The sequence below is a fragment of the Thunnus maccoyii genome, chromosome 21, assembly GCF_910596095.1.
Source record: "Thunnus maccoyii chromosome 21, fThuMac1.1, whole genome shotgun sequence".
In the NCBI taxonomy this organism is placed as follows: domain Eukaryota; kingdom Metazoa; phylum Chordata; class Actinopteri; order Scombriformes; family Scombridae; genus Thunnus; species Thunnus maccoyii.
This window is the reverse complement of record NC_056553.1, coordinates 14,293,549-14,315,673: the sequence shown is the minus strand read 5'-3', so window position 1 is coordinate 14,315,673 and position 22,125 is coordinate 14,293,549. Positions and strand designations below refer to the sequence as shown.

The 22,125-nt window shown below is 40.1% G+C and overlaps 1 protein-coding gene across 2 annotated transcripts in view; it reads left to right on the top strand.

Moving 5' to 3' along the window:
* stau2 (staufen double-stranded RNA binding protein 2) overlaps positions 1 to 22,125 on the top strand; it is an 89,640-nt gene that overhangs the window by 4,772 nt on the left and 62,743 nt on the right. For both annotated transcript variants that reach the window (XM_042399684.1, XM_042399683.1), the window contains exons 6-7: positions 2,153 to 2,288; positions 19,328 to 19,487. In XM_042399684.1, coding sequence (XP_042255618.1) covers positions 2,153 to 2,288; positions 19,328 to 19,487 — 296 coding nt within the window. The remainder of the gene's footprint in view (positions 1 to 2,152; positions 2,289 to 19,327; positions 19,488 to 22,125) is intronic.

The window sequence follows — 22,125 nt, the reverse complement described above, 5'->3', positions numbered from 1 at the left end:
CACTATTAGATTTGATAGTGAGGTTATGGATGGGTCATCTTTTCTCTACTTCTCCTTATGTGGTTTAGCGGCAGGATGCATCAGGTTTAAAGAGGTAGTTCAGATTTTCGGAAACAAATGCTATGAGTTACTGGGTGTTCATAACAGAAATCAGAAATAAATTGCAGTTAACAATGACATCTTAAGCCAACACACAGTTTTCAAATACGTATTTGACCATCCACCATAAAATGCAACATTTGTAGTGTAGTTTCAATGCTAAATTCTTCTCTGACCTCTGCTTATAGATAGATTATTATGTAACTATTCACCAAAGTAGCTGATACACACTAAATATGTTTAATTTATTTTGTGGATGTTTTTTTGCACGCCATGTTGTGGTTACATTTTTTATTTTAAAGTTTCTGCTGTTCATTTCTGGCTGACAAGCAGGCACCTTGTGCTCACATGACTCATAGCCTGAGCTAATGTCCATGCATTGATACCATTACCACCAAGTCAGTGACATTTTACATGCATTTACATGCACAAAATATTCCAGTTTTTGCCCTTATTCCGAAAAAGACAATATTCCTACTAAGCTTTTTACATGGCTAATGAAAATGAATATTCTACTAATATTCCCGTTTACATGCAGAGGGTTTTCAGGGTTTTCCTCTGCTCCAGTGGGAGCGGGAATCACAAGATCTCTGCAGGCAGTGAAGTAAACCAGCAAGGTGAAAAACATTAGTGAGCTGCTGATATTGACAGTATTAGTGATATTGACATGGCTGACATTATAAACATATAGTTACAGGCACATCTAGTACCTATGTTGTACCATGATGTTTACTACACCGCTGAGTGTTTTTGGTGCATCACACCGAGTCGTCACTGTCAGTCCATGACTACATGTCACAATAATAACCAATCCCTTCTGTCCCTGTCGTGGTGAAGGCGTGCTCTACTTTTCCAGCCCACCCTGAACAGCTCTCCACTCTCCTCTCATTCCTCTCCTCTGTCTGCCTTCCCCTCATTTTGGCTGCGCAGGGGTAAATAGGCAAGAGGGCAATGTGTCGCAGACTGTGGTAAAAACCCCATTTTAGACACACATTCTGAATGTGCTGTATACATGTCCAAAGAATCCTAAAACCAGAATAATATTCACATATCCCACATGTCTTAATCATAAAATGACACATTCGGAATATGGCCTCATTCAGAATATCCAAACATACATGCTATTTACATGACAAGTATCAAATTCGGAATATTGTCATATTTGGAATAATAGTGGAATATTAGTGAGCATGTAAATATAGTCAGTAACTCACACTACCTTTTATCAAACAATCTGAACCACCACTTTATTGTTGCATTGCTGCCCTCTACTGTTGTTAGTGAAAGGTGGTGGAATACAGTATGTCCAATTGGAGGGAGATGGGAAAGTCACTTTACAGAGCATTGTTTTACATTTCACGTGTAATCATGAAGTAGAAGGCTGTGGTTAAAGAAGGGAGGAAATACAACAAAGCATTGCATTTCTCTCTCTCTCTCTCTCCACTATTTGTGTTAAGTTTCAGTGTTTGTTTGAATTTTCACCTGGAAGTGTTTGGCTTCCAGGTACAGCTCCCAAGCCACATTTAAAATATCCATGTTCAGAGCAAAGCCGGTAAAGTCTCTCTCTCTAAGTGCAGCCTTATGTTTCACCGGCCAAATTAATACCACTAGCCTTGTCTTACCTCTCCTGCCCTCTGCGGCATTGTAGTAGTGAAAGGCCTCATAGCCAGCTCTTAATGGGATTAGGAATGCCCTGTGATAGATTATGCAACATCAGTTGGGAGCTGTGGGATTAGCAGTGCAAGCATCATACAAAATCAGTCAGGTAGGAAAGTTCTGCAGTTTTTGGTTAGAATGGAGACTTGAAAGGGTGAAGAATACAGCTCGTAAAATCAGTCGGTACACCTGTGATATATTCTTAAAACCGAATTTGATGCAATCTATCTTCAGAGTCCTATTTTTTTATTTTTTGCAATTTTAAAGCTTTTTCAAATGTCAGATAGTAATATTTAATATTTTGACAATCTTTCATTATTTGCACATTTTCACTGCCTTGTTTTTAATCTTCCATATTTAATTTTCTGTCCTTTTCTATGCACACTCACTCACACAGGCAGTATAACACCCACAGTGGAGCTGAATGGTCTGGCCATGAAGAGAGGGGAACCAGCTATCTACAGGCCTTTGGATCCCAAGCCCATGCCCAACTACAGAGCTAACTACAACTTCAGAGGGATGTTCAACCAAAGGTGAATAAACTGTTAACCGTTTCAGTCCCACAGCTATGTGGGTGACGCTGGTGAATTGCTTCAACAGTTGGCTTTTGGTACGATATTCCCTGAGATATTCCAAAGTAAAATCAAGTCAAAATATATTTTTGAAGACAAATTATTAAAGTAAAATGTGAAAAATTAGTGTTTTTAGGTCATTTTGCAGTAGACAAACAGAAAAATCTCTCCTTTTTCTGCATCTTTCTGTTGGCAAATACCAGAGTTGTGCATTACAGCCATCATCTGGTTACTCTGCTGAGTCTCAGCTGTTCTGTTGTGTCGCTTCCTGCATCCGCATTATGAGAGTTGAGATGTTTTAATTGTAAGTACGTAGCTGTTAAACAGTCGATTAAGCTTCAATTTAATGCTTCACATCTCTCTGAAAACCTGAACATAACCACGGGAACACACCTGCACTGTGTGATCGACTGTATTGGTATTCAAAATGACTGATAACAGAAAAAGTTAGTGGCGGCAGGAAGTTGTCCTCATACATTACTGCCGCACAGTGTACAGCTATGTCTAAGGTGGCCTGAGGACACCATAAGCTCGGTTTTTCCATCCACACTAAAGCAAGACACCAGCGTATTTGGATTTATCCTCTCTGGAGAGTGCACTGGCAAGGTTTTTTTCAGCTTTTGGGTGCAGATAAAAGGCGGATGGATAGCTAGTTTGGATGTGGTCTTGATATGTTTCGGAAGTGCGTTATGCCTTTGATCCCACTGGCTCAGATGTGTGTCAGACATGGCCTTCCACTCCATATGTTTTCTAAACCGATGTAATGTGGTGCCCTCATGGGTCCCTTTGCACTCAGTCTCTGTCAGCTCTCTGTTTTTCCATTTGTTTTGCTTTTTTTCCCCCCTTTACTGGAGCAATCTAGTCATTTTCAGAACTCTATAAAATGCCACAGAGATGCAATTAACGATCCCATCTCCCTCAGTGAAGGAGTTATTTAGGCTAGTGAATGTGTTTGCTTGCCTGCCTTGAAATCCAGGTACACCGTGGTACTTTCAGTTAGGAAAGAACAGGGCACAACTTTTAAGATAGAACAGATAAATCATCATGGTAAAGTAAATTGTGAAAGAGCAATTGGTACAGTTCTTATTTCTCTCGTTAAAACCAAGGCTTACATTTTGTGGTTGGCTTATCCTGTTTAACTGAAATGTCACCTTAATCTAAATATTATTCTGCCATAGTATTTATGGTGTTATTAGAGTTCTAAATATTATGGTATCTTTTTAAATATGGCAACAAGGTGATATAGGTGGTGCTTACATTTTGACAGAAGTTGAGTTATGTGGCTCCAGAGAGAGCTCTGTTCCTGAGTACATTTGACACATTTGATAAAACCAAGTTAAAGCCAACTAAAGTTAGTTACACCGAGTCACTTTGAGGAGACATTGGGAGTCCCTCCAGATGGCAGTGTGTCCTCATTTTTAAAACCTTACAGCAGTGCATTTTGTAAGGTGATTGAGCACCCATTTTGTAACGTGCAAGATAGGAATGTAGTGAATTAATATAGGTTTTCATCTGTTTCATGCATCTCTGCAGTGTAATATCTAGGATTTGCATATCTTGTGCATATTAAAACAGTAAATACAGAAAAGGGTAACTGAGAAACGCACGTCTGTTTTACTGTTTACATAAACTTTAGCTCATTAAAGTCTTATGGTAACGTGTTGTGGCGCCACATGTATGGTATTTATTTAGTAAATCTGGATAGATTGCCAGAAAAAGTCATTGAATCAGTCTCAGTGTTGGGTAACCGAGTCTAGTCAGCAGACAGTCTAGCATCTGGCTCACATCTTCTACTTGATCCATGCAGGAACAAACAGGGGGTGAAAGACAAATGTCTGTGGGGTAGAGGAGAAAATCTGTTTTCCAGCATCTGTCTGTCAATGTCATATGTCACCGTGATGAGTTTCTAAGAGACAGGCAGCATCCCTCATGGTCTGTTCTGTTTCTTATGCCACTTTGTAAGCGTGAGAGTAAGAGAGAGGGGGGAGGGGGGGGGGTGAGTGGATGTGTGCGCGCCTGAAACACAGAAAAGACTTAAGAGCATGTATTATCTCAAGGTCACTTACGTTTTCACGAGGTCTCTTTCTTTCAGTGGAGTTGAGCCCTGGATTAATGAAAACGAGACCTTCTGAATATGAATTCTCTTCATCCGTTGACTGACTATGTGGCGGAGTGACAGGCCATATCCACTATCAGTCACCTTAACGACGCTGCAGTGAAGCGAAGGTTTCCATATGCCCATGTCCTCACCTATTATGATGAATAAGAGTGATCCGGAGTCATGTTGATGGAAAATCTCACCATTAAAAGGGCAACCTGGCTCTGATCCATCAGCGCTCTAATCACCACAAAGACCAGTATTGATTCATTCAGAAAGTGCCCTGATGAGAAAAAATGGCGATAATATGTAATGTGCATTTATCAGCGTCCAAATGAATCTTATTTATGGCGAAGGGCCCGTGCATAATTTCTTACCATCAAAGCCCACGTTTAAATCAGCCATTCATCTCTGTTATCATGCAGTCATGACCACACCATTGTTCATTCCCAAACACTGAATCTAAGAACATGATATGTGTTTTTCACCTGATTCAATCAATCAATGAGCTGCTATGAAACATTGTATGGAAATTCAGCCCAAGTGATTCACATAAACGATCATCGAATGAGGAAAAATATTTTTGTTATCAAGAAATGTGGTTACATCAACCTTTTTCATGGTTAATCCCCGACTGCCGTGTTATCATTGGAACACCTGATTCCTATGAGTCATTCCAGGCTTTCCAGTCTATCCATGGCGCTCCCAATTTTCCTCCTGTTCCTCTTTTCCCAAGGGGGCGGGGACGCCCGCATCCTGTGTTCTGTCAGAATTTGGAATTTGGATAGGACTTTCCCTGTTGGAGCAACGCTGCACAGTCTGAGGCCACCCACCTCCTCCCAACCCTCATTTGATTATGACAGTAACATTATGTCAGCTGGAAGAATAGTGGGCTGAATGACTGGGGGTGCTTTGCTCTGTGACATTTCCTTTTGTGATGATGATCAGATATCGTGGCTGGCTGTTGCTGCTTTCTCTGTAGGACAGGGAGAGGAAGAGTGGATCACCTGTGCTGCAGAGGATTCAGTAGTGTATGCTTCCAGACACTACTTCCAGATTTTTCCATACTGCATAGTATGTCTTATCGGCCAGTCTGGAAACATACTCTAACAGGAGCTTAAATAGAGCTCTTTATTTTTGGTTTTTAATCTAAAAAGGAAAAGCATCCTTGAATTTATCACTGGTTTGGGTTTTTAATATTAAATCCATGCAAAAATCGAATCAGATTTAAAAAAAAATCTCTGTGGGCATTAGATTTGCATTGCAAACACTGTAGTTTAACCATTAGTTGTGCCTTTTTTACTTACTTTATGGGATGCTGGTGCTTATTCAGCTGCTCAATTGTGTTTTTTCTATATGGCTATAAATATAATTTACATGATCGATTAATCTGCCAATGATTTTCTCAATCATTTGGTCTTAAAAACATCAGAAAATGCCCATCACAGTTTTCCAAAGCCCAAGTTAACCTTTTTAAAATGCTTAAACCCAAAGATATTCAAATGACCATCATAACAGACTAAGAGAACCAGCAAATATTCATATCTGAGAGATTTTTTTCAGCAGCAGTGCTGCCCATGATGCCAGGACTCATATTTGCACACACCAGCAGTGGAATAACTTAAAACCACCTTAGAATTGTTCCAGATAGGTTTATCTATGTCCTCAGAGTCATGTATGTGATCATTTACAGGAGCATTTGACACCAGAAGGGCTCTGGAGGTTCAGATGAGTTATTGTAATAATTGTTAAAAAATGAAATGCATCAACACAATCATTTGATGTCCTTTGACTAAAAACAATGCATTTTCACATCATTTTGGACCATTATCATTACAATATTTATAAAAAAAAACAACACAGGTTGTAGTTTGTTTGTTGTTCACAGTGCACTCAGACATTAGCAAGAAGAGAAGTGAAACAAATATGCCCTCTGATGAGGTAAGCGCTTTGTCCGGAAATAATCCTAATTCAGAACAAGATTAGAATTGATTTAATATAACTAAATATTGTTTTCGAGAGCATCAAAAATAATATGTACAACAGCAAAGTTACTCAAATAAACTCAATAATATCTCACCGGAAACAAATATAATTAATTCCTGACATCAAAATACTGAGTGAAGTTTAGAAAGAATGAACACAGACAGCAGTATTAGTGATTCACCCTTTCCTCTGCCCTACTTCCTCTGCTGCTGATGTGATTTACTGTCAATAGGTACCGCTTATAGAGGGAGGGGGGCTGCCGTCTCAGCCAGTGGCTAAGTTTACAGGAATTTGACTAGTTTGAATATATGTGGCAAAATCAACTAAACATTTACAGCAGCTACATACAGACAGCTTTTGTTTTAGCTTGTTTATAACACTTTATATTAGGTTAACAGGTGCGCTGTGGTTGAACATGCCGGATGCCGGCGGTGGACAAAACAATTAACATATTGCTTGTTTATGCTTGTTGAACAGGTGGTTTGATATATCACTATATCACATCTTGGCTTTTTACTCGCAAAGGTTTTATTGCATTTACAGTGAAGAGTGTACTTGTCGTCAACTTGAGTAAAACTTTTTTTCACTTCACCTGATTTACTGTCTCCACTGCAGCCTCTCCGCTCTGTGTGTGTGTTTGTATGTGTGGAGGAGCTGAGCCCCCGCCCTGACACAGAGAGCAGAGGGGAGTACAGATAGCAGAGGCTGCTGTACGACCGTACAGGACACCAGTTCCCATTCTCTTCCCGCTTGCTCCAGTCAGCTGCTGGAAGTGGAGAAAGTGTGCGTGGTTTGCGTTCGTCATGATTATTATGTACAAAGGGAAATTTCAGCGGTGGCGCTCATCATTTAGCAGCAGTGCTGCGCCGCTGTTGAAATATAGGAAAACACTGGAATGACTGGAACTGGTGAAATTTGGCTTTAAAAACTGAGCTGTCCCTGTTGTGAGAGGACTGCCTCCTCAGTGTATTTTGTAACAGGAAGTCAAATGAGTTTTGGATGCAGTTTTACATGAAATCTCAGGAGAATCAGTGAAAACTGACACACTCTTTTTTTAAAAGATACAACTGGGTATTTTTTTTAATGGAAAGCTGTAAAAAAAACATTGAGCCTTAACCATTAAATATAGATATCAGTAGTTTACTGACCCCCTTGACTGTTGTATGTTGCACATTAAGGGTTAAAATGCATTATGGCTGTGTTCAAAGACTTGCCTTATTGCTATGTGGCAGTGTCCTTGTAAAAATCAATGACACATGCCTCAAGTTCAAAGTGTGTGTGAGTGTGTACATGCACATGTAAGAAATGTAAAGAGAAAGTTGTGATGGAAAGACGCTTATCCTTGAAAAATGAATAGCCTTCTCATTCCTGCAGGCCATTAGAATAACATCAGACAGCAAAATTGCGGCAGAGACACAAAGAGCACACACACATACACAGGTATACTTTGTCATCTACATCTCTAATTGGGCCAACCTGGCTCGCTGAAAATGCAAATCTGCTCAGAGCTGTTGTATTGGATTGCATTAGATTGCACAGGTGTACCTAATGAAGCGGCTGGTAAGTGTTTATCCTCTGAGGTCATCTTCACACACAGTTTTTTTTTTTTTGCTTACTTTCTCCCACTCAAGTTTATTATTTTTTTTATAAAGCTCACTGGCCTGTTGGGCTTTACAATCTCATATAGCCTAATCGGGACACTGTGTGCTCTTTCGTCCACTCAGGCATTCCACAGATATGGTTTCTCTTATCCATCCCATCACCATAGCTACCCAGAAACAAAAGGGAGCTGCCAAAGCCCACAAGGTAAAGACTTCAGAGGAATAACTTTTTATTGCATTAGGTTTTTTTTTATTATTTTTTTTTAAATCATCACGCATCTGCGTAGATCAGTAAATCAGATGCATTCAGTCAGAGACAAAATAAATTACTATGGGCAACACGCCAGGAACAAAGGATAATCTGTTCAAATTTTACAAATGGGTGTAAACTCATAAAGCAATGTTTTATAGAGGGGACTGGGGGTGGAGGAGTGGAATACAGGTCCAACATAAACAAATGCTCGGAATGATTTGTGCTCAACAGACCCAATGACACAGAAGTCTGGTCTCTCCTTTCATCTCCTTCCCTCTGAGTAGAGTTTCATGTTTGTGTATCACGGCGTGTCCTCCTCTCCTCTTTCGCCTTGATGTATTGAATGTAGAAACAATCCTGTGACCGCTACTCACCAAGCAGGTTACATCAGCAGAAACACCTTTCGTAATGCTGCCTTTCACTATGTTTGGCAGGGTGAGTCAGGCGAGAGATGTTAGCCTCTCTACAAGAACACACATCTGTATGTTCGTAGGAAACCGGACCCCTTCTTTTGTTGTATTACTCAAAGCGATTTTTTTTTTTTTTTGCACTTTACGGTGTGATCACATACTGATAGATGCCAACATGCGTCAAACATGCACTTAACATTGTACAGATCTTAAAAAAATACACAAAAACATGAACAACATGTTAGTAAAAATCAACAGATGCTCTTCTTCTTCTCCACCCGTCTGCGAAACGCCTCCTCAAGAAATTCCAGACATACTCCTATATTGGAGGCATATTTTGGGATCACCCTTTAGGATGTACCCTCCCAGGTTACACAGGCATAAAACAAAAAACAGCGGCAAACACAAGAAGCAACCTGTGGTGCATTAACCGGCCGACATTACTCTCTTTCAGAGGCTGTAGCAGGCTCAGTTTTAAAGCTACAGCGCGGATACTGGTATCACATGAAACTAGACGACCCAAGGCGTCCATTGGTACCAACCATGTCATGCAAAATAACGCTCCAAAGTTAGGCTACATTTTGACAAGGGAAAAACTGGCATAGTCATTTTCAAAGGGGTCCCTTGACCTCTCACCTCAAGATACCTGAATGAAAATCTATTCTGTGGGTACCCATGAGTCTCCCCTTTACGGACATGCCCACTTTATGCTAATCTCATGCAGCTTTTGGCAAAAACTGTGCACTTTTTTGCATGCAGTGTAAATGTGTTATTTTCACTAGGGAGTGGCTTATGTGTCCTTACAAAGAAAACTCTCTGGCCTTTTCTGTAATTTCTTAATTCATTTTCCCGTCAAGCTTATGATCCAGCAATACACAGGTGACTGGTGACTGTATGAGTCTACTATCTCCACCTCACTTCCTGTAATCCTGGCAGGGAGGACGGGCTCTTTTTTCTGAGAAAACAGATGCTTAAGCTCTTACCGCAATGAACAGCAGAGAGTTGTCTTCACTACACACTCCAGTCACTAATCATTCTTCTGTGGTTGGATGCATCACTGGAAGGAGTGATGAAGAATACAACAAAATCTCAAAATTTATACTTGGTTTACTTTGGTTTCAGTTGCATCAGTAGAAAACATACTGTTGGATTAGGCTTCTAATTTTGTTTTTAGGGCTCACACTCCCGTATTACTATTTGGGGACTTGCCATCTCGAGTAATTTTAATACTTTTCGGTGCGTGTAAAGTCAAAACAAAGTTTGTTCTGTTAAGTGAAGCTGCAGGTCTTCTTTGGTGGTCTAACCAGTTGAGAGCTCACAGGGAAACGGTGGAATCTGAGCAACTGTATTTTACATCATGTAATTGGTTTGTCTTGAGTTCTCAGCACAAGCAGACCACACTTCAGCATAAAGATCCAAATTCTTATAGCGTTAGTGTTTAAAGTTTAAACAGCATTGTTCTCACTTGACTGAATGAATCAAACTCAAGAAGTAAAGATCAAACCTGCTAGAATACACACAATTAACTCATTTGTAACTCATAGATTATACAATTAGTATGACAATATTCATACATTTCACAAGGAATAGTTTGCAACTGAATGAATGACAACAGTCAATTAAGTAAACCAATCATCAGTCAGTAAAATAAGTTGCATGTCACACTAGAGGTGAACTGAAAGATAAAAGAAAACCATTCTCAGGTTATAATGCTGTGTCATTAAGGCAGTGAGTGGGCTCCTTTCACAGTATGCTGGCATAGAAACCAAGTCACAACAGATTCATATGATTTCTTTTTAGAAAATGGCACCAGGGCTTTTTTTTTTTTTTTTTTTAACAAAGCAATTAGTTTTTCCCTCTTAACGACAATGAACACAAAACAGCAGGTCACAATGTAATATTCTTAATGAGGACAGCAGGGTCTGATTTTAGACTGATCCCCAGCCAGCCGATCCTCTCAGCCAGCCAAGTCATAACAGTTGGCACTCGAAGGGCACAAGGGTTAAGAAGCAGGGTTTGTTTTTTTTGTTTTTTTTTGCTATGTCGCATAAAGGCACACATGGTGTAATTGTTTTGCACACATTGGCAAGTCTTCTATTACTCAGATATTTTTTGTGCTTAAGGAGACAGAATTATTCACACGGTGCCTGTTTTCAGTCAAATGAGTAAAGAATAGACTATTTTCCAGCAGTTGCTTTTATTACTAGAATGGTAAAATCAGCTCTTTGGTTCTTCTTCTAGTGAGCCCATTTGCATTTTTTTTTCCTGTAGTGTGCTACCTGTCAGTTACAGTACTCTAAATCTATTATATTTGGAAATTATACTTGATGTACCACTATGACTCAGCAATAAAGTGTGACAGGAGAGCTCGGGTAGGTTTACACGGGGCTCTGACTTCTCGTGAGCCAGGCATGGTAGGAGGGCACTAAGACTAATTACAGAGCTTGCACAAAGAGCGCTTTAATCTCTTGTTCAAAATTGAAACCACAACAAACAGCAAAAACAATGAACACTGTCAGTCTGGACAATTTAATTAAAATAAGTTATGAAACCTCTGTTTTATGCACGGTGTCTGTTAGCCATTCTTGATAAATAGCTGTTGTCAGTAAAGGCAGCGATATGAGTATGAGACACCAGCTGTCTGAAGCACAGAGAAACGAAAAGATTACGCTAGAAGGATATGAGGGAGTAAGAAGATTGCTCCCATGGCAGACTTTAATGAAAAGGTTCGGTGATATTAAATTGAAGAGCAAGAGCTGTTGGCGACTTAAGCGTAATAACTGATTTGATGCGTGTCGGTCACAATGTGTGTTTGAACATTTAGAGTTTTTACATTAAAGCTTCTCCGCAAAAATTCTTAGATTCACATTTAAATAGCGCAACAGTGATACTTTGACAGAGGACTACACATAAACCCTTTTAATCTTCCACCTTCCACAGTGAATGCATGTAGCATCTCTGAGTCAGAGTTGCTCCAGGGGATGTCTGATTGAATAATGCTGCGTGTTGCTTCTCTTAGAGTGCTACAGGACTCTCACACACACAGTTTTTCATTATCACCCTAAGCCCGTCTGTTTGCACTTGCAAATCAAACCAACACCTCTGAACACTTTCACTGTGTCTTTCCTAAACTGTTTACGACTGTAATCATTTTTTAACTTGTAGTCTTCAACTAAAAGTGCATATAGTTTTTAATTTCAGTTTTGTGTGAGTGTGTGCACCACTGGTTTTTAGCTCTGTTGACAGTATAAAGGCGAAGTAAATGCTTATGACCCAGGGAGGTGGCAATCATGGTGTTTTCTGGAAAAGATGGAGAGTATCTGTATACTGGCTTAAAATCTTTATTAGACTGAAAAAAGGCTTAACAGGCTTTTGACTAGCATAACAAAGGACAAGCATACAATATATAGGCACAAAATTGATTACAGCCTGCTGATGTGATTTAAAAAAAACTCGTTAGATACATTAGTAAAACTTGAAATAGTAAAAAGTGATAGAAATGACAGAAGTAATACATACAAAATATTTTAATGCGTATAAAATGTGCTGATCCCCTCTACACGTTTAAGGACATAAAAAAAAATCTGCCATGAATAAGAATTTGAGTTTGAAATGGTTTTTCCACAAAAAAATGACATCTCCTCCTTCTCCCTCATTGGAAAAAAGCAGAATATATGAATATGCAAACATTTTTATATTCAAAAGAGACATTTTGCATCCAGCACAAGATGTCTTCTGCTTCCCCGTACAATCCATTCTTAGTGTATTTTCACCGGAGGCTTCAAATTTCCACATCACTCTTGTGTAAGTTGCATACTGGACCCAAACTGGCTCCAAACTAGTTGTGATGTCACAAATCACGCGTTTTAATTCAGATTTAAAGTGAGCTCAGAGAAACTTTTCCTCCTTCAGTTTCACACTAACAGTCTCAGTGTAAAACTCTGCACATACATCATTCTGCACAGAGAAGATCAAATATCCAAGTGAAGGATTTTTGCATAGGGGGGGGGGGGGGGACTTTAAAAAAGGGAACTACAAGGATAACATGACAACACCACACAATATTCCATAGATTCTGCAGACCAGAAACACTGATAAAGGAAGGAAAAATCCCCCCGCATGGTCTCTTAACTATGATGCTATGCACAATAAATTGTTCTCTTCCGATCCAATTAACTTATTTATGTTACTTCTCATTAATTTAAAGCACCACTAGAATTATATCAGTAAAGGCATTGAACATAGACATCTGTGGTTTGGAACAGCCTTAATTTGTCTTGTTGTGTTTCATGTATGGGGCTTCATGGAAAAATATTGCTTAATGAGCAATTACTGACAAAGAAGCAATTTCATGAGAAACCGCTGCACTACCATCACATTGGGTTCTCTCTTGTGGGTTAATGGTTTCTAACCTCAGACACGGTCCAAGGAGCTTTGAATACACCCCCCCTCAACACCAGGATGTTGGCGGTTTAAGCACTATGTTTACTTGACTACATGGGCTGTTTTGTCACACTGCTATGTATTTTCTACATTAGCAGTTGCGTGAGGCAGAAGGGAAGAAAAGCAATCAATAATGGACACAAGGAATGAAGTATGGAAGGAGGGAGGGAGGGAAAACAAGTAAAAGTCTGGCAGGAGATTGGAAGAAAGTGCAGCTGGTGGAAGAGCAAGCCTGTCCAAGTTTCTGCTTTTTTTTTTTTTTTTTTTTTTTTTCCCCTCCCCCCCAAAAAATAAAATCTGTCACCCTTTTTTTTTTACTCCCAGCGTAGCCCTGTCCCCTTTACAAGGCTCTTGTGTGTGTGTGTCAGTTGTGTGTGTTTATGTTTTTGTGTAATTGTGTTTAAAGCATGCAACTATTTGTGTTTGAATGTGCGGCCAGTAAATGTCTTGGTGGTCAAACTCAGTGATGCTTGGAGACAAAGACGGCCAGTACGCTCCCTCATTCATGTCGTGTTATTTGTCTGTGTTTGCTTTCCTGCCTGCTGCTTTCTGCTGAAATCCAATACATATGTTTTCATGCTGTATACAAGTGCAACCCACAAGTATGCTTTAATTATTTTAAAGCTACTATACTTAGATTATTCTAATATTGTTAAAGTGGATGGGCTGTAAACTAAACTGCACTAAAATATATGGAAATCTGGTAGTTATGATCTGGAGAAGTGAGATATGGAGCACATGTTAATAATAAGGGCTTTTAAAGGGGCAGCAACTAATGTAGTAAGTCTTCTTCAGGTAGTAATGACACTTAATGACAGTTGTGAGAGGAGCATGGTGAAATCTATGGTTGTCAATCAAAAAAGGTGTTCTTAGATCCTATTGTGTTTTTTAGACAGACTTTTTTTTACCCCCAAAAAACTTTTTAAAATCTGCATTTCATGTTGCCCTGTTTTTCCTGGTGGTGACCAGGTCCACATTGTCCTCCTCCCCTTGGCATAGATGGATGATGTGAGTTGATGACATGTCTTTGCACCTGCGTTACACCTTCCTATTCCCTTTAATGAGAAAGCGTGTCGAAACTTTTGACTGGTACTGTTCATTGTAGAGCTACGATTCACCATCTGACCTGCCACAACATATAGAGCTGCAAGGATTAATCCACTAGTTGATTGTCAGAAAATCAATTGGCAGCTATTTTGATCATCAATTAATTGTTTCAGTCAAGCAAAAATGCCAAATATTTGATGGATTCAGCTTCTCAAGTGAAACAACTTCCTGTCTTTCCTTGTCATGTAAGACAGTAAATTGATAATCTTAACATGTTATGTTCTTATTTAAACAAAACAAGCAAATTAAATACATCACCGTGGCCTCTGGGAAATTCTGAGCACCATTTTTTCACTATTTTTTTTTAACATGTCATAGACTAAATGATTAATCGAGAAAATAATCAGCAGATTAATCAATAATGAAAATAATCGTTAGTTGCAGCCCTAATTGTGTGGTCTGACACAGGATTTTATTAGACTGATGTGACAGGCAGTAAATTTATATTATAAGCCTGCTAGTATTGCAGTCTGTTGCCAGCATCAACAGTCTTGCATTACTTAATTAATATCCTATGCAATTTTTAATGACTAATAAGTTGTATTATGTGGCCACCACTGGGGACACCTGCTCAGTTAAAAATAGTCTGAATCTGGCGCAGTTGCACACACGTTGCTCTCCTAGGACAACAGGAGCTCTAACAACAACTACAGTCAACTGGGCTGGTTAAGGGCGATGTTAAATTCCAAACGAAATTTCATTCGATGTGTTCTTATGAGCAAAAAAGACAGATTTATGACTAAAAGGAAACTCTGCATTTTGGTTTTGATTGCTGCGGTCTACGCGGGTTTGCCAGCCAAAGCTGTTGAAATTTTCACTGCTCCCTATACACTGCCATCTGCAACTGGTCAACAATGTTACGAGTCGAGTTACAAGAAGCATATTTCACTTTACTTCCACAGAGCTACTGTATGTAACGACAGAAAATGAGACAGGATTTCTGAAAACGTCACACCCAAATATAAAAACAACTAGAGGCCAGCTATGAGAATATTAAGGCATGTCTCTGATACATTTTCATTAAATGTGCTTTTCCGTGCTGTTTTAGATATTAAATATTTACTGAATATTGTCTAACTGACATCACTAGATAGATATGACTTATATGGCTGTATCAAACGCACTTATGCTTTAAAAAAATGAAAGTTTTGAGGAAGCGGATAAGAGGTAGGTTGTTCAATTTAGAACAAATGTACCATATCCAGCAGCAGAGAAAATCTGCAGGTTTTTTTTTTTTCTTTCTACATGGCATTGAAAAGGAAAATAGTTTTGCATGCCACAGGAGAAAATAGTTTCCAGCCGAAATGTCACCTTGCCATTTATAGTAATAATTGCAATGCTGTATCTCCTATTTTCCAGTTTGACTGTGTGTGGGCTCAAAAACGGCAGGATCTTTGAATGCGTCTATCTCTGTGTGTGTTCGTGTGTGAGTCTTTGAATGATTAACATGAAATAGAAACCTTAACAAACGTGGCCCATGTTAAAGAGAGCTGCAGGGAAGCGTCTGCCTTCAAAGTCATATTCATTACTCACTGCTAAATGCTGACGAGTTATCATTTGATTGAGTTATGGCATGTTTTCTCTCTCTGTCTCTCTCTCAGTCACTCTTCCACGAGTCACACTAGATACATATACACACACGTCATCACACACACAGACGCACAGTGGTGCTTTTTTTTTTATTATTTTTATTTTTTTCTCTCCCTTCCACTAGTCTCCACACCCTCCCTACAGGTGTCCTGGTCCAATTCCCTCTCTGTAGTAATAATAATAATAAAAATAATAACTGATAACACAGAACAGGCAGATCCAGCCAGCATGTGCTGATTTTTGTACTGGCCATGGTGCGCTGACGTGATCTTCCTGCCTTTTTTGTCTGCATGATTTTGATGTGTGTGTGTACGTGTGCTCGCCTGTGTTCTTGGCTGACTCGCTTGTGTGTAAGCCACTACTTTCCCACGTTGTAGAGTAGGTTCTCCCACAGGCCTCCCTCCATGTCCCTCTCTCTTCTCTCTCTCTCTCTCTCTCTCTTTCCTTCCCTCTTTCTCTCCCCTTCGCTCTCCCTCCGCTCTCCGTCTTATCCCTCTCTCTCTCTCTTCCTCTCTGCACCTGTACTCAGTGCTCCAGCCCCAGCTGCTCCCATCTCGGCTCAGCGCTGTTGGCCGGAGCCCATGTTGCACTTGGCATGTCCTCTGAGACCCTGGGGCCACGCTTGACGTGCGAGGGCCAGGCAGGCCCCCGCCCAGGGAAGGCTCCCGTGGCCAGGAGGAGCTGAGAGCAGACGGATGAGAGGAGGGCTGTGGGGCTGGAGAAAAGACCTGCTGCAATTCTGGAAGTAAAATGCTGACTCATTGCTGGGAACGAGATTGTGTTGTAAATAATTATCTTTTTTCACCAGTAACTTAGAAATGAGGCAGTATTTTTGGAACTTTTATCTTCAGTAGAATTTTACCAAGTTCAAGGTTAATTCTAGTTTATTACAGCTTGGCTCTTGTTTGTGTAGTTTTTCCATAGTTTTTTCTTAGTTACAATAAACATTGCTACAACAGAGTCTGACGAAGGAAGAATTAGGGTCTTTCAGATGATCAGTCAGGTTATAAACAAGCCAGCTCTTCAGTTAAATTATTTACCACTTAATCTGGTGGTAAAGTGTTTTATGTGGATGTCCGATCAGCATGATGGTAAATGTAGTCAATCGAAGTAATAAATTCCTCAGTGTATGCTATATTGACTGAGAAAGCTGAGTTTTCCTGCTCGCAGAGCTGTGCCGACCGTGCCTACATGTACCAGGATGCATTGTGCACAAGCTTCTGATGTTCAACCCCCAAACCCACTCTGGCTCGAAAAAATGCGGCTAAATATCCAAGTCAGCCATTTTACATCCATTGTAAAATGTATCTTCCTTCATAACATCCTCTGAACTCATATTTTGGGATGCCAGTTTCACTCTTGGAAATGTAGCTGGTTTGCAATAGAAGAAGAGAAGTGAACAAGGACGTTTTGTTTTCGAGCGGCATCTAGAGCACACCCCCTGGCTACCCTGAGGAGAAATCCAAGCTGAAACAGCCTGTAGCTCTTCCTTGCCCCCAACTACATCCCTGTACATGTCAAATGAGATGTTGGTGCCGGAAGAACAACAGATTCTGCAGCTGCGCCCCAGAGAAACACACGTTTTTCACACTATATCCCTAATTCGGATAGCTAGAGATGAGGTTGAAAATCAATGAAATGGTCCTTTAAGGTCTTGTATGATTGGTTGATTGCCTGTGTGTCTTACTCCATGTGACTTTTTTTTTTTTTAGCAATGTCTCCACAGATGTTTTTAACCATGCTGATTGGTCGGTTGGTCCACCACTTTGGTCGACTGTGATTGTTTTAAATGTGCTATACAAATCAATTTTGACTTGACTTGACTTTGGATCAGAGTGAAATATCTCAACAACTACTTGACTATTTGCCAAGATATGTGGTACAGATGTCTGTGGGCCCCAGAGGATGAATCCCACTGATATCAGTTACTTTTCCTTCAGGGCCCTCAGCATGTCAAAATTTTCATTTATTCAGTGAACTATCTCAACATATACTGGACGGATTTGGCACAAATTTGGTACAGATATTCATGGTTCTGAGACAATAAATACTAATTACTTTGGTGATCTTCTGACCTTTTCTCTAGCACCATCATTAGATCTAAATCTCACTTTATCCAGTACTTTGGTGTATGACCAAATGTCTTCAACACGTAGTGACACTCCGATCAGCCTGAACTGTACTTTGTGTTTAGTGGTAATTAGCAAACGGTAGCATGCTAACACGCTAAACTAACATGGTGAACATTATACCCGCTAAACTTCAGCATGTTAGCATTGTCATTTTGAGCAGACTCACAGAGTCCGTAGCACGGCTGTAGATGCTTAGACTTGTCATATTTTAAAAGAGTAGGGAGTATTTGTGGTTTTCAAACATAAAAAAATCCCCCAAAAACATGTTGAGCTGCTTTTGAATATGGTGCTGCGACTCGACGTCTCCACATTTAGTGATGTGCGTGTGAGTGATTGGTTGTGAAAGAGACTGTGCCAAAGTTTCAACAACTTAGGTTGGCCTTCCAGTGCACAGTTTTCCTGTCTTATATGTTTGAGCTTCTCTGGTTCCCCAAATTCCCACACGTACTCAGTCAAGTATTAAATCTCACATCTCACAGCCGCAGCAGTGCCAAGTAGGATGTTTTGGAATAGCTGAAAATGAATAGAAATGTATACACGGACAGAAGGGATAGCTTAATTTTCGGAAAGCTTGTTTTAATTTTCTTCGGCATGTACTGCAATTAATGACACGTTCACTAAATATTGATTTTCATTCTCTTATTAAAAGCTAAATGCCTCAGCCAAACGTGAAAATATTACATTTCTCAGAATAAATGAGGCACCAGACTCATTCATCTCCGCTGCTGCTGCTGCTGTCCGCTTGTGTCTGCCACATATGGTGGCTGTGTGTGTTTGTGAATTCAAGTGTATACCGTCAGAGAAGAAACAAGGCAGGGAGACGGATATTAAAAACTCCGGATTCCTCCCTTTTCTTGTTAGCTTTCCCACTATTTCTCTTTCCTTGTCCTCAACTCGGCAGACATTCTCAGCCTTTCTCCCCCTGACCCAGGAGGGGGTATCACACACGCGGACTTGCAGACCTCTAAATCTGCTCGGTGACAGCTCAGTCCCGCTCTGTCAGGACCCAAAGAAAGAGAGGAAAATCTATGTTCAAGGCCAGAAGAAAGAGGAGAGAATATATATGTTCCTGTGCTTTGTTTGGCAACCCTAAGCTGAGATCCAATGAGACATCAGTCAAGTGGTTGGCCAACAGGCTATTGTGCAGTAATTGACCCTGATGAAGTGGTGAGCTTTTAATTTGGGAATGGTATGAATGATGTGAATTCATAACTTTGCTCATAATGTTCAAGTCTCTCCCTTCGCTTGCTTTTCATGTGTTTTTAAGTCAGATATAAACGTTCACTAAGGGGTGTAAGCAATCCACTAATTTGGATAATTTTTCCTAATACATATTTCTTTCTCTCTCTCTCTTGTTTTCTGTGCTCTTATTCCTCCCAGGTACCATTATCCTGTTCCTAAGATCTTCTACGTGCAGCTGTCTGTGGGGAGTCATGAGTTTATTGGCGAGGGGCGCACCCGCCAAGCAGCCAGACACAACGCTGCCTTGAAGGCCCTGCAAGCCCTCCGCAATGAACCAATCCCTGAACGGCCACCACAGGTAACCACACACGAACTCGTATAAAAAAAGCTTACACTAGCATTGCGTGGTTTAACAAGCATTTGTTGACTTCCCCCATGGGAATCCCCGCCGCCATATTAAAAGGGCACCAATTTTACGCATAAAGATCAGTTTACTTGTCATGGGGAGTACTACTCAGCCTGTGAAAACACTTTTATAATTGGGCATTTACTAGACCGAGAGGGCCAAACGTAATGATGAAAAAATATGGGTTGCATTACAGGAAATGTACAATCCAGCTTTTTTGGATCTTGACACATACTAGGGACCAAAACTTAAGATGTTTTCAGCTTTGTTGGCCAATCTTTTGACCATTCTTTTTAAAAAATATCCCCAACTTCATGGAAGTACCATACTAAATTGCTGGAGTTCTTCTCTCTATACAAGTCTACTACTATAAAACTCAAATAGGCTTTTCTGGCTTCTGAACAAAACCACAATTGTCCAACTCTGCACTGTATTGTACCGATGGCTGTTTGGTTGTTTTTGACACACTTTGTACATTTTACATCAGTCCAGTTTAGTAAACTAAATGAATATAGTTTTATTGCTGTACGCTGCTCTATTTGCACAAGAGCACTAGAGAACAACTGCAATAATCTCTTCATTGCATTAGTACTTGTACTGTGCAGTGATAATAAATGGAAGAAAAATTGTTATTAATTATTCTCAATGTCTGTGTTAGGCCCGCTATAAGTGCAAGTGTTTTTCATTTTCAGTGCTCCACTCCCTTTGGATCCTTCATCCTAACAGTGCGAGTGGCCACTCATGTCACGTACGGTGCCAAGTGCTGACTACAAGTGACGGCAGTTGCACTCAGCACTCGGGCATATTAAATGAATTTCTAGTGAAAAGCATCGTATGTCTACACAACTGATACTTGATTATCAGTCATTCTTACTTAGTCTTGATATATCAAGGAACAAAACATCAAACAACAAAATCATTCTTATCATAACATCCTGATTCTTAGTATCCCAATGAAATGAAATCTTTTAATGTAGTTTAATATGTTTGTGGATATTCTACGTTTATTAATAAGGAACCTGAAATGGTTATATAAGACTAGACATGATTAGTTGTGCTGCCTTCACACCCAACCTTGTGAAACGTTGCCTCTTCCCCCACAAAGCTCATTCATTCAGTTTATAAAAGGTCATTCTCCACTCAAATTGTCAATCATTGCAACCTCATCTCTCCAGCATTTTTGCCACCTTGTGACAGCGTTCACCTCAGATGACTGTCTCTCCACTCTCCACTCGACCCCCTCCAACTTGAAAACTCTTCCCTTAATGGAAAGTCAAAGGATTTGTGCTGCCGATCTGCTGGTTCTCTCCCTGGAGAGGCTCTATAAAGAGTGTTGGGCTGGTTTTTGCAGTTATTAAGTGGAATGCTTAACCAGCTTTCATCAGATTGAATCCAAATCCACTTTAGCTCTAATTACTCAAATGTATAATTTAAGCCCTGCAATCTCTATAGTTTTAGTTTGCACCTGCCAGGGGTCTTGCCCATTACTTTTTTTTTAATGTTCTTTTTTCTTTCTGCTTAATCCCAATGTCACCGTACCTTTCCAGAGTTTCCCCGCAGGCATAGCTGTTAACTGTTGTTATCATCTCCCACCGGAAATCAAATTACCCCATATCCTCACAGCCTGGCATCCCCGGCAGTTATTCAAAACGCTTTGGCTCCTCTCACTCGCCTGATTCACTGTCTTGTGGCGTCGGCCTCCATAAATGAGCTCTTTGTTTGCTGCTGCTTCTGAGTCTTGCTTTACAAATTGAAGCACATTGTGTCTACAGTATATGTCTTTCATTCTGTCTCTGCGTGCGTGTGTGTGTGTGTTCCTACACGTGTAAATGTGTGGATGCCCTCAGGCTAGAAGTGTTTCTTTCACCGAGGGCTGTCATACCTTTATTTTGAGGAAGACCACAGGTAAATATCAGTGACTCTCTAATTAGAGTGTTTACACGCAGGTAGAGCAACAAGATGTAACCCTAGGAAACACAAAAAAAAAGACTTCAAAGGAGTTCAGGCAATAAAACAGAATAATGAAACTGCTGACTTACTTGTAAATCCCTGTCAGTGGTTTCAGATGTTTGTGATACTGTTAAAATTGTGATTCAATAAATGCACTTCCCATCTTGAACAAAGCAGGTTGTTTACCCCTCAATCAATGGTTTAATTGTATAACTACGAGAGGAAATCTGCATCATCAGTTTCCAGGAGCAAAGGTCACTTGCTTATGGCATCGATGGTGTGCTCTAAGAAGAAAGATATATTTACATCTGGGGAAACTGTGTCATTGATAATAAACAGTTATGACAGAGACATGTTGTTCTGTCCATTAAAGATCCCCTTCATCCCATCCTTTGATCTAGGAGTCTGTTCCCTTAATACGAAACCAGTATCCCAGGAGCATAGATTTGAATGTGAAGCATTCTGTTCGCCCACGGTCACTGTTCATTCAAACATTTCCTTTCGGGTGTTAATGTCTCCGAGCACTATATGGGTCTTCACTTGGTTGTACTTTTCCCAAGACTCTCTGTGCAGTAGATCCATAATTCGAAGCAGCACCAAAGTCACATTTGGTGTTCTATTCATCTTTGTCACAGCAAGG